Below are 13,306 nucleotides of genomic sequence, written 5' to 3' on the forward strand. Positions count from 1 at the left end.
AAAGTTGTGAAAACAAAACAGTTTTTCATGCAGCGATAACAGGCATTTTGAGCAACCAGGTCATGCAACATTGACAGACATGTCAGAATGCAAGTTTGTTTGGTCAAAGTGGTTTTGGTCCCTTTGAAAATGTTGCGTCCGAATTTGATTGGGTGTTTGGTTGAATCCGCTCAAGCCCTTGACTGAATCATAACATGTCAATATGTCCTTCTGGGATGGTGTGACTATATCAATAAACAAGAAAACCCCATCAATGGGAAGAACGTGTCTGAAATGTATTTTCAAGCTGTATGATAGGTCCCTTTGTCGTTTAAGTCTTATGACGCTCAGGCTAAAAATTGTAGAAAAATGCAACTTTGACCTGGATTGATCTCGGATGACTGGGTTATTAGAAAATACACAAGACGCCTTGATTTTAGTCATTCAAATGTAAAAGTTTTGAATGTGCGAAGCTATTGCCACGGTATTTCGGGTCACAATCATTTATCGGATGACCAGCCAGGGGTCGCTGAGTCCATACACATCCATATCGGCAACACCCATCTTCAATTACCAGCAGACGTGTGGAATCAAAAGAGGAGCATCAGCTGTAACATAATGCAGACTCGCAGGCAAATTGGACAAACTTATGTGAACTGGGCAAGTAACGCGCAATCCAACATTCAGTGGGCAAGTCCCTAGAATGCAGATAAGACTGCATGGCGATGAGCTTGTAGTTCAGCAGGCCTTACACTGTATCCCCTAGACGTTATTTGCAAACCCATTGCAGTTGTGCTATGTCATGAATAAATACATGGAATTAAACACACAATTATGTGGTTTACCTGCAGCCCCACGTCCGTCAGCAACCAACTGAAATGATATCCTACGACGGTGCCCAGCACGCCTTCCAATTAATTTTTATGACGGGACATGCCACTTTGAAATACAGGCAAACCTCTAAAAAATAATAATTTGATCCTACTAATAACCCTGATGTGTTTGTGTTATTATGCAAAACGGTAGTTGTAGGAAATGATGTTGAAAACTCTTGTTCTTACGATGAGGTAGCATGCTAGGCGTGTCGGTTTCCGCTGCGGGGAAACTCCGAGCTGCAGTGCGTTTTAGGTATGTACCTGAGGCGTTGCATTCGCGTTAGTTACGCTAATAAGGCTCTAATCTACACACAACCTATCTTATCTGGCTTCCTATGATTATTGGAGTTGTTAATGAAGTCTTGAAGCTAGGTGTGAGGATCCCAGTTGAGCCAAACCTTGCAGATCGGTGGGTTCTGCGGAAGCAATTTGCGCCTTTATGTTTAAGTTGTCATTGTTCGAAAAAATGGGTGCATGTTTGGCTTAGAATGATTATTTATAAATTACAATCAATGAAATCGTCTCGCAGCGCAAAATCGAACAAGCTCACACGAACCGGTATGTCGTTTGAAATCGCCTCATGAAGTGGCCACGTACCCGGAATGCATAAGATAGTCAAATAAGGTCTGATCACTCTGCGTCACCGTTTCAACGTTGTTTTCTCAGTGTTCGCTACCACCAATTTGATCAAATATGTAGTTGCCTCGGTTGCTTTGTTTTGTGACGGCTCTTTTTTACAAAACGCACGCGCCCAGCAGCCGAAATCATGCTTTGTTTTTTCGTCGTAGGAGTTGTCGTTAAACCATACCCTGGCCGCTTAAACATGTGGGTTTAGTTTAGTGCGAGGCACATTGCTCGTCCTTGCCGACCACGTTTGCGACATACCCGTTTCTAATGTAGGGGTATCAGGTACTGTGGTGGGATCCATCAAACACTGAATAAATCGCGAGGTGAACTGAATTATCTAAGCACTGCATTTCCGTGATTTATGTAATTTTTTTTTTCACTGCAGGGCAAACCTTGCATTTACTGCGGACACTTACAAATAATGAAATGCGCACTGCATGATGTCGCCGGGGTATTATTTACGATGTCCACATTATGTCCGTGCCACACCGTTTGTGAACTGAAGAGAGACCAGCTGGATATATTTTTGTCCATGGCGTGTTTGATTTCGGCAAAAGCAGGATTTTTAAGTTTTCGTTCGACATGGCCATGTAACTTGCACAATATTTTTGTCACGACTGGAACTTCAGAAGACATCAAAACCGCGGCGAGCGTGAAAGTGAAGTCTTATCGGGTTGTTGATGCCCTCGAAGGCGTCGCAACGATGATCAAAGAAACGTTCTCTTGCTTGGCGTATGCACTCACCCACGTATGTGGCAAAGCGGTCCAATCCATAAATTACGTTATTTATCACGCAGGTTCCATCGAAGCCACGCGTGGGGGAATGCATATGCGTTGGGTCAGCTTCATGGGTCAGTCTTTCGCATATTAATTCTGGCGAAATACTGTTGCAGCGAATTTTGGCCTGTTCACGTTTTGCATTGCAGTCCGCTGCTCCTCACCAACCGCTCCACCTTTCTGAATAGTTCATCTTCAACCAACGGCAGAGGGGTCAACTTTACCTTCCCCTTGCTTGTTTTGGTCCCCTTGCCGTCTTCCCTTGAAAGTTCTGTCCTCGGGTATTATGTCCCTGAGTATGTTGAGCACGTTGTAAAAGCCACCAGAGCTATTGCAATGCCCTTTGGAGTGGTCGATATAAGAGCGACGATCTAGAAGATCTATTTGGAGTGCATTTACTGCGAGAAAAGCTTGTTTTTGCTTTTGAGCAAATGTCATCGACACAACTACGAGATAGAGGTCATAGGTCATGAACCACAGAGATCAGGAACTTCAAAATTTAAACATCTAGTGTGAATACGATGCAAAGTCATCTATCAAGGAGGATCCGCGTCCCCTCTCCCTGATAATATGAAATGTCTTCGGTACACTTTCCAATCTTATTATCAAAAAGTAATTCCGCAAGCAGCGGCGTGCTCTTTGCTGTTTTTCATAACGATTTCGTATATTTCAAGATTTGTGAGCCTGGGTCGACTGAGTGGGCTTTAAAGGCACGGAAATATCACCTCAGCTGAAAAAGCCACTGGAGCGATGCTCTATCGTATAAGCGTTATCATGTCTTGTAAACGATAAACTTTAATTTTTGGACGCTGTTTTGATTGAAAATTATTTGAAGGGCATGCAAAATGAGCAAAATTATTTGAAAAGCTCAGGTCGATTGCAAATAGTCGTGTACCTTAAATTGCATACATTTTTACATTTGACAGATCAAGGAAAGGCTGTCATGGGATAAAATGTTTTCTGTCACATGAAAACCAACCCCGTTATGGTGATGCTCATGTTATAACACGTCATTCTGTGCAATATGACGAACTTTTGCGGCTGACTATATTTGAAAACCATCTGAAAGGCCCAGGCCAGATCAGGCCAGGTCACATAGTTTCATAACGGATTGCAACAATTGTCATCATACAGATATTAAGCAATGAAGAGCAAACTTGAAGAAGTGCATACAAGCTGTGTTAGAGACACATTCACATTGCAACAGCAATCACAGACGATGGCAATGCGGCTCAGATGCTGCATGCGTGCACCAATAATTTGCTGTTATGTCCCTGCTTATCTTTGAAACGTAATGGACAGTTGCATGCAAGTTCCATAAGCAAAGTGAGTTGCAAAAAATTAACAAGCACCAAAAGGGCACACCTGCACCAATCACGACGCAAACTACACCTATCGTTACAAAATATGTTAACATTTGCCTGATTCAGCGTGGCCTTGATCCAATAAATTTACTCCACCTGGCTGCGCAATGATCAAAATTATGCTGAAATGATCGCGACCTGTTTGGAAAAGTGTTAAAAAGTATTAGGGCAAAAATTTCATAACGGAAAAATTAACAAAAAAGTTCAAGGTAGTCTTCTATATTTGTAAGAGTTCTCAACTGAACTAGTGATCTTTAAGATCATTTGGTGCAGTTCACAGCCCTACCCTTCTTAAGACCTAAACCCCTCTAGTTTTTGAACTACGCGCTCACAAAGATGTGCAAAATACGTAGGGGGGAGTATTTCGAAGTCACTTGGACATCCATGACGCTATAATGACGTCATTTAAACGCTGTCGTTCTATTAGTCATGTGGCGATCAAGGCCAAAACAAATATAATTGTCGAGTCGTTCAAATCTGACTTCCATGAGCCCGATTTCCAGACATAATGGCCGTCAATTGGCTTTTAAAGGGATGTTTCACATTTTGATACCGTAAAACAAGCATCATATATGTTAAAACAACCTTACTTATAACTATAAGTTCAATCTTTAAGTGGAAAAGACTGCTGCAAAAAGCACATTTCTCTGTTTTGTGTCCTTCTCAGTGCGTCATGGTTTGATTATGTACCTCGCAACATTAATTGAGAGCTAATTGACGACCGTTATACATGGAAATCGCGCTCAGGAACGCCAGATATGAACACCCCGACAATCTCTTTTTGCCCGTGATCGCCGCATGGCTTATGTCATGGCAGGATTTTAGCGACGTTATCACGACGTCATGAATGCCGAGGTGACTTGGAAATACTCTCACTGATAAACCTCTTCCCATTTTCGCGGGCGTATAGCTCAGAAACCAGAGGGGCTTAGGTCTTATAAACGGCAGGACTGCGAACAACACCGAAAGGTTTTCAAGATGTCATTTTCAGTTTAAAATCTCGTATAAATGTGGATCACCCCCTTAAATCAATGCTGTGCATGGTATGGTGATGCAACCAAAAAATTACGCACTGAGTAGCAGACTGACTAATTACAAAAATGGTGCTGTCTTGAGCAGATTTTCCCATTGAAAGTGCATCAATAAATATAAGTGAGCTAATTTCATCAAACACATGTATACACGTTGCGTATATAACACGGATCATATAGATGTTTGATTCAGTATCTTCAAATGTGAACCACTACCTTTACTGGTTACCGAGGTGCTCAAGAGAATACTGAGGGAGGCTGCCACTGTTCTGTACACGCACGCGTGCAGCCATTCAGTTGCCAGCTGATGAAGACATTACCGGGCTGCACCACACCATCCGAACTGGGCGTGGTGACGGTGACAATATTACGTCACCACACTGTGACGTCACGCATCGCATCCTGGCTGCAGGTCGGCCGCCGCCGAACGTCACCTGGTGGCTGGAGGGCTCGCTGGTGGACTCCTCGTGGCGCCATGACGCCGGGGTCACCAGGAACACGCTGGAGGTGACCGGCCTGCGACGCGCCGACCTGGCCAACCTCTACACCTGCATGGCGGGCAACACGCCGCTGCGGCCCCACAAGGCGGCCGCCGCCCGGCTCGACATCAGCTGTGAGTGCTCGCCATGAGGGACACGGACCGGACTGGGGCGAGGAACCAAACCCTGAGATACCTCTGCTGGGATGGGCACACGTGGGACGGCCACGGGCACAGGTGGGGCAAGGACTGCACCCTGAGATACCTCTGCTGGGATGAGCGCACGTGGGACGGCCACGGGTCGGGCTGGAGCAAGGACCGCACCCTGAGATACCTCTGCTGGGATGAGCGCACGTGGGACGGCCACGGGCCGGGCTGGAGCAAGGGCCGCACCCTGAGATACATCTGTTGGGATGGGCACACGTGGGACGGCCACGGGCCCATCTGGAGCAAGGACTGCACCCTGAGATGCCTCTGCTGGAATGGGCACACAGGGGAGGGGGCACCGGCCGAGCGGGGGGGGGGAGGGGGAAAGACCTGGAAGCCGAGGTTCCTCTGCTGAAGTGAGCGTGCGTAGGACGGCCTTGTTCAAATATCTGGAATGCAGTATGTGGTCGTATTCATCTGCTCTGAATGCAATGTTGTATGAGTAAGGGTATTAGGGTGAGTATATGTGGGGTGTGGTGGGGCTGTTTTGGGTCGGACTAGGGATGAACTCAAGTTCACCTAATTTATGGCTGATCACCAGTTCCTCCCGTGGACGTGCGGATCACCAACGACAAGAAGGCGTCTGTGTCGGCCAACAAGCCGCTGGATCTGACCTGCCAGGTCACCGGGTCACGACCCCAGCCGGTGGTCACGTGGTCACGGAACGGTGCCGTCCTCTCCGGCACACTGACGGTAAGATACTCGTCCTGGGCTGGGCCGGCGCCGGGCGGGGGGGGGGGGGGGACGGAGTGTGGGGTGGCCCTCGCTCTACCCCGAGCATCAGGTCACGGGCCGCCGGCCCCCGCTCCGCCGCGTCGGCTTGAGCCATCTCCCGCTGCTGGGGCCGTTCGCCGCCGGTCGTGGGCTGGTAACGACAGCCGCTGACGGCAGGTCATGACTGGCCGGCCCCACCCCGCCGCGCTGGTCGGGGGCCGCTAACGACAGTCACCGACGGAAGGTCATGGTCGGCGGGTCCCCGCCCCACCGAGCCGGCCGGGAGCGGGTAACGACAGTCACTGACGGCTCCTCGCGCACCATTTCCCCACCGCCGGATCGTTTTTGTCGACACCATCAGTTCTGGCCGCTGCGGGCCACGACGGCCAGCGGAACCGGCATTAACAGAGACGGCGCTGATCTCGGAGCGTCGCCAGGCGCCGATCTCGGAGCGTCACCAGGCGCCGATCTCGGAGCGTCACCAGGCGCCGATCTCGGAGCGTCACCAGCCGCTGATCTCGGAGCGTCACCATGCGCCGATCTCGGAGCGTCACCAGGCGCCGATCTCGGAGCGTCACCAGGCGCCGATCTCGGAGTGTCACCAGCCGCTGATCTCGGAGCGTCACCAGGCGCCGATCTCGGAGCGTCACCAGGCGCCGGTCTTGGAGTGTCCCCAGCCGCTGATCTCGGAGCGTCACCATGCGCCGATCTCGGGGCGTCACCAGGCGCCGATCTCGGAGCGTCACCAGACGCTGATCTCGTAGTGTCACCAGGCGCCGATCTCGGAGCGTCACCAGGCGCCGAGCTCAGAACATCACCAGGTCATGTGGAAGACACGTGCTATTTCGGAATTGTCACCTGCGACAGCAGCTGGAGCGCCCCTAGCGAAGAAACTGAGGGTGATCTAGATGATGTGTTTGTGATTCAAATAACAGCGGAGTCCCGTTTCCCTTTAGATGAATTTGTGAAAGTTTCCTCTGTCCACTTTGGCCCACCTCTTACCATGTTTGAAATATATGTTTTATCGTACTGGCCTAAGAAATCAAGAAAACTACCTTGAATAATATAAATAGTTCATATTGTAAACAGGTATTGCACATTTATACGAAAGAGATAATATATGTACAATGTCTGCCGTGTGAGGCTGAGAGCATGCGTTTGAAAAACAAACGGCAATAACTTAGCTTGAGGTGTTGCAATTTTCCATCGTAATGGAAACATCTTTTTTCGATCCCTTTTGCTGTCTCCTAGGCATACAGCACAATTCAACTGCAACGATAGCGGATGTAAATTGCAAAAGGAAAAAGGACCTTACGAAACGAAAAGAAACTTACTGATGAAAGGGCAACCTTTGCAGTTGTATCACGTTATGCATGCTAGATTAACACGCGCTCGGGTGGCCGGTTAAACACACTTCGCTGGGTTTAAGTCGATTCCCCTCCTCTCATGAGATCTTAAAAATTAAGAAAGCTAGAAACATCAAGTTCACAGGTTGGATTAGCCTGGTTGCCAAATGATATGTGCCAAAGTCTGAGATATCTAGATTATAATCTTCGGGTCAAATGAGGACCAAAACGTCAAACCTCACATTGGTATCCAAAGTGTCCCCATACATTTTAGTGCAACCGCCTCGAACCTAGATACTTGTTTTAAGCAACAGGTCACTGGTGTGTATTTAAGTTCAATGGCCTTGACTGACCTTAAAAAGATAATTGTGACCAAAATGCGACAAAATTGCTGTCATTTTTACATTTCAATAAGCGTCAATAATTATGCAAGACGGTATGTGCTCTGAAAACGCAATGCTGGAATTGGTCCTTTTAGGTTAATAGCATTTCAGGTCATTTTAATGCCCTATTCTAACCTCTAAAATATCCATAAAAATAATGTTGCGAGACCTGCTATTGATGAGTCTCAAATGAGCACCAGCAACTACTACATACAGAAACTCTTGGGTAAAAGCGAGGTCGCATAGGCCTCAGTCTGACCTCATACCTCACCCAAGGTCAATGGAATCGATTGTAGTCTTAAACTCAATTGCTTCTGTGCCCAAAAACATGTCTCAGATGCAACATACATATATATATATATATATATATATATATATATATATATATATATATATATATATGGCCAAGCATGGTTGTCGCAACATTTTCGCTTCTCTACCCGTAATAAATATACGCCAGATTAACCTGGATGTTTATCTAGTAAACATTCGCTGCTTGTTAGGAATCTGTCCTTCCCGCAACAGATAAGAACAAAATGGTTCGCAGACAGTCAAATTAAGTCGGCGCTCGCGGAAGACAACCGCATACCGTAATGTCACAGGAACGGAAATCAAGGCGACGCATTGCTGTGTACCGGAACTCCCTGAGATAACGTTGCGCACACCACAGCAGCAACTGCAAAGCGTTTATGAGCGGTTTGTGATCATGGTGACCAAAAACCCCTAGTTTTTATTTCTTGCCTCGCCTGCTCATCTTTCTCTGGCTAGCGGAGCAGAACAGGCAAAGCATCTGGGGCTGCACATGCATCTGAACTCAAGCCAGGCGTCAAATAGGAATTTGTGTCCGCCTTATGTAATTGAGGCGAGTTTCATAAGTCTGTACGCACTGCAGCCTTCCGTGCACACACCAAACGCGAGGTGCCGCTACACGTCACGCAACCGGCGCCCGTCGTCCTAGAGCGCCGGCCTGTGCCGTTTGCCCCGCACTATACGGCCGCGGTGCTGACGGGAGGTGCCGGTGATGCCTCCGCATCTGACCCAGAGAGCCCCGGGGCGGGATCCGGTACGGGCCTCCAGCCAGCCTGCCGGCAGACGGATCGTCCGAGCCGGCGGTCGCGGAACCGCCCGCTTCCACTCACAGCTCGCCAACGAGGGCGGACCGCGGCGCCCCGGGACGCGGACCCGGCCGCCCGGTGTGCCGCCCGAGAGTCGGCTTTTTCGACGGGGAGCCGCTTTTGTCGGAGATGATTAATGATGCTCACGGAGATTGCCGGGGTAGGGCGCTGTCAAAGAAATATTGCACCTCTGTGGGCGAAAAAGGGTTGAAGGGATGAAATCCCAAGCAGCCGTGATTGGTTGGCGCTGTGCGGAACAAGCTCCAAGCTTAGTTGTCCAACCAATGTAACACGCGGAGTTGAACAGCGGACTCAACCATTGTCTAACTGCGTTCCGTGTATTACTTTTACGCATCTTGACCAGCTTAAACGGTTATTTTATTTAGAGCTTCCCGAAAGAGACCAGCAGTTTCATTGCAACGCTCTGGTATAACGTCATGAGTATATTATGTTGAAAACGCACACTGTAAAATACACGGTATGGCACGCTGCTCTCTCACGCTTGTTAATCTTACAGGACAATCCTCATTTGTCGTTATCTTTAAAGGGATCATCAATATGTTTCCACTAATCTCTAAGTGTTAGAAGTGCAATTCTCTGGTGGTTGATATTTGTTTTGGTGATTATGTATGTGATCATGTGCAATCCTTCACAGAGATCGCATGGAAATAACGTGACGTCATCCACGCTGCGCGTGCTGCCATCTGCTGAGGATTCGGGTGAAGTGATTTATTGCCGAGCATTTAGCCCGGCCGTGCCCGGCACCAGACTGGAGGATTCCATCACGCTTAAAGTCAACTGTAAGTACGTCAGTGACCTTCAACACTGTTCGTATGTGGCGTCATCCGACAAACCGAATAGGTATGCACCTGCTGGTTCTGTTGCTATGCAGCTGCATTGCAGCCGAAGCTTTGCCGTCAGATTTTTACGGAGGTATCGAGTCGTGGCCAGTTTACCAAAGCAGCAACACTGCAGGCCCTTGCCGCAGCCCTAGGCTGCATCATGCGGTGTCGCATCATGCGTCATTCTCGAGCTGGGACTCGGAGCCGTGTTGCGACTTCTGTGCCCGCGGGCGTGTGGAATCCATATGGTTAGGTTTGGTGGCCGCTTGCTGCGACATCGCCAGGTTATCGATGGACACTCGATGTGGTTCAACAGCGTCCCAGCGCAATCTTTACGACGGTTAGAGCGGTCTGTGTAGTGCGTCCGACTTGAATCCGGACTCTGACCTCGAGCTGTGCTGAGGGCGTCACCCCTGCCGCTGACTGCGCCGGAGGTCCGAGGCGCCCGTTACCGTCCCGCCCACGCCCTCGGAAAGCCTGGGTCATCAGCAGGTCTGCTGTCAGACACGCGAAGGCCAGTTTCGGCATTCCCACCGCTCTTCTCCGATGTGCTGTGGGAAACCCTGCTCTCTCTCCCTCCACTCGCCCGTCCCAGGGGAGAAGGGCTGCCACTCCCCACCACCGCCGGCGGAGCGATTAAGATGGACTAGCTGTCAGGTGGAGCGCCGCTAAGACTGCCTTCAGGAACGCCGGTGGTCTCTGCGGGAGCTCCTAGCTCCCAGGCTGCTGGAGCGAGCATTCTTGCTGCTCGGACGTGCTCCTAGCCCGCAGGCAGTTTCTCCTAGATCGAGCGTTTTTTGCCGCCCTGACGGGCTCCTAGCTCGCAGGCAGTCTCTCCTGGAGCGAGCGTTCTTGCCACTCTGACGTGCTCCTAGCTCGCAGGCAGTTTCTCCTGGATCGAGCGTTCTTGCCGCTCTGACGGGCTCCTAGCGCGCTAGCAGCCTGCGAGATCGCGTTCAATCGCCACATCGGTCTTGAGGGCGGACGGGAAATGTCGTGCCTGCAGTGTAGTCGTCTGCCCAGGCTGCTGGAGCGAACGTTCTTGCCGTTCGGATGTGCTTCTAGCACGCAGGCAGTGTCTCGTGGAACGAGCGTTCTTGCCGCTCTGACGGGCTCCTAGCGCACGAGCAGCCCGCGAGAGCGCGTTCAATCGCCACACCGGTCTTGGGTGCGGAGGGGAGGGGTCGTGCCTGCAGTGTAGCCATCTGCCTTATGTGCTCCTAAATGACGTCGCGGAGCGGTGCAGCCAGATGGGCGTGATGGCACCTGCTAGTGATGAACCTGTCTGGTTTTGGTGCCTGGGTGGATTTAGAGGATCTCAGTGCCTGAAAAAGACCATTGTTTCGTTTAAGGACCACGTCATATGGTCCCTTTTGTTTAACCTGGGGACAGTGCTGTGCCCCAGATCTCCAGCCATCCGAGCATACATCACCAGTCTCCCCGAAGTGTTCAGCTGATGTGGCCTTATCCTCGCGCATCCACTGCGTCTCCAGCGGCGACTGCCCCGTCCGGGAATCCTCTCACTGATCGTCGACATATCGATGGGGCAGCCCCCCCCCCCCCTCCCTCCGCTGTCGGCCGCCAGCCGCGCCGATCGAGGGCTGCCCGGCGGCAGCCGCCGCCACCGCCCGCTTCTGAGCCGGTCATTTATTAAATCTCGTAATTCAGATTTGGAAGTAGCTTTTGGAAATAAATCAGTCGGTTGGAGCAATGAAGTAAAACGCACAAGTTATGTCATCCAGATGGAGAGCCAAATAACGGGCAGCCAGTTCGTCCTGGCGGCGATAGATACGGTGGGCCGCCGCCGTCCCATACGGGCCCATCTGAATCCCCTCCCCCCTCCCCTCCCCGGACCCTCGCTCCACGCTCGTGCCGCGCTCTGGCCGGTGATTTAGACGGCGTCTGAGCGGTGAATCCGGCGCCCCCCGCAGACGCCACGTCCCATGCATTACCCCAGCTGTCGGCGCGGGCCATGGGCCCGGGCAAACGGCCCCTGGTCGTGCTCCGGGCACCCCACGGCGGCCGTGCGCACAGCACCCATGTGTGGCCGCTCTCCGCGTACCTCACAGGCTACCCACCACGCGTGCTCACTCTGACCCGGCGTGCTCCAGCCTAGGTGAGTAGACGTTTACCTGACCTGGTCTGACCCGGCGTGCCCCAGCCTAGGTGAGTAGACGCTCACCTGACTTGGTCTGGCCGGGTTGCAGACCGGCCGGTGGTGCGGCTGACGGCTGGCCGCACGCTGCAGCTCTCGGACATCGAGGAGGGCGATGACGTGTACTTCGAGTGCCACATCAGCGCCGTACCGTGGGTGTACAGCATCGAGTGGCGTCTGGACGTGAGTACCGCCGGCCGTCGCCGCCGCGCGCCGCCCCGGCCGACTGGCCCCTCGCTGTCGGTCAACACCCGGCGACGGGGCCCTAGTGCCGGGCGGTCCGGGTCTGTGCGGCTGTGGTGACGGGCTTACTGCCCGCTGGGGACTGGGGACTGTTCTGCCCACAATCACTCCATGACGACGGGCTCCCCGGGGCGCCCGTATTGTGACTGTGTTGTCGTATAAGCGGAGGGACGGGAGTGTGTGGCAGAGACGACCCGATGGGACCGCGCCGGGCTCACGGATGACGTCACGGGTCGACCGCCAGCTCGCATGCGCACGTCCAAGATATATGCTTAAACGTTTTGATTTTGCTCTTTGGTGAAGTCGTAATCCTTGGCTGAGTTTTTTTTAAATGTTATCCGAATCCTTTGAATAGATGGATTTCTGGGATCAGCGCTCACGCTAAGCAGTGCTCGTTATGTGAGCGTAGCTGACTTCACTGACATACACACTGACTTCCCAAACTGCGATGGCATGTGATGCTCACCTCCTTATAGCGCCGACGGTGAAGGATGCCGACTAGCCGCACGCTCCGTCCACTGCGCCGAGTTCACTTGTCAGCAGCTGAGGAGTGTGTCGGCATCATTGGACGAGCTGTGGCCTGCCGGCAGGACCGTCCGCTGGTGCACAGCCAGGCGGCCGGCGTCATCATGATCAACCAGAGCCTGGCGCTGCAGGACCTGTCGAGGCAGCGCTCCGGCATGTACACCTGCGCCGCCACGAACGACGAGGGCCAGGGTGTCAGCAACGCGCTCTTCCTGCCTGTCAAATGTAAGTCGGAGCCCGGACCCGCTCGCCGGGGGACCGCACGTGGTCGCCAGCTGTGGTGGTGGAGATGACCTGCAGCCAGCGGCGGCGCCAGCGGCCGATGCTGGGGGTGGGGTAGGGGGTGGGTGGGGGCAGGGGGGGGGAGGTTCCATGCCAAAGTCTAAAAGTATAGAGGGATATGTGCCTCTCCTTCCCGCTATACCGGTTATGCCGCTCCTGGCGGTTTTTTTGTAGAGATTTTAGGGATACAAAACTCACCAAGCTGAGGGAGGGGGGGGGGGGGAACTGCTAAAATCTAATTTGTTTCCCATGCAGCGTACAATATTTAATACTTGAATTTCTCTGCAAAGTTTGGAAGGGCAGATGCTAGGTCCCACCAAATTTATGACGGGAGCTGCTGGCTACCTCTCGAAGATATCTTAG

The 13,306-nt window shown here is 51.7% G+C and overlaps 1 protein-coding gene across 1 annotated transcript in view; it reads left to right on the plus strand.

Moving 5' to 3' along the window:
* Positions 1-13,306, plus strand: part of LOC119101698 (synaptogenesis protein syg-2-like) — an 83,149-nt gene that overhangs the window by 28,986 nt on the left and 40,857 nt on the right. The window contains exons 5-9 of the mRNA XM_037225116.1: positions 5,066-5,266; positions 5,880-6,031; positions 9,552-9,696; positions 11,946-12,076; positions 12,727-12,886. Coding sequence (XP_037081011.1) covers positions 5,066-5,266; positions 5,880-6,031; positions 9,552-9,696; positions 11,946-12,076; positions 12,727-12,886 — 789 coding nt within the window. The remainder of the gene's footprint in view (positions 1-5,065; positions 5,267-5,879; positions 6,032-9,551; positions 9,697-11,945; positions 12,077-12,726; positions 12,887-13,306) is intronic.

This window comes from Pollicipes pollicipes, unplaced genomic scaffold, assembly GCF_011947565.3.
Source record: "Pollicipes pollicipes isolate AB1234 unplaced genomic scaffold, Ppol_2.1 Scaffold_2555;HRSCAF=2994_pilon_pilon_pilon, whole genome shotgun sequence".
Classification (NCBI taxonomy): domain Eukaryota; kingdom Metazoa; phylum Arthropoda; class Thecostraca; order Pollicipedomorpha; family Pollicipedidae; genus Pollicipes; species Pollicipes pollicipes.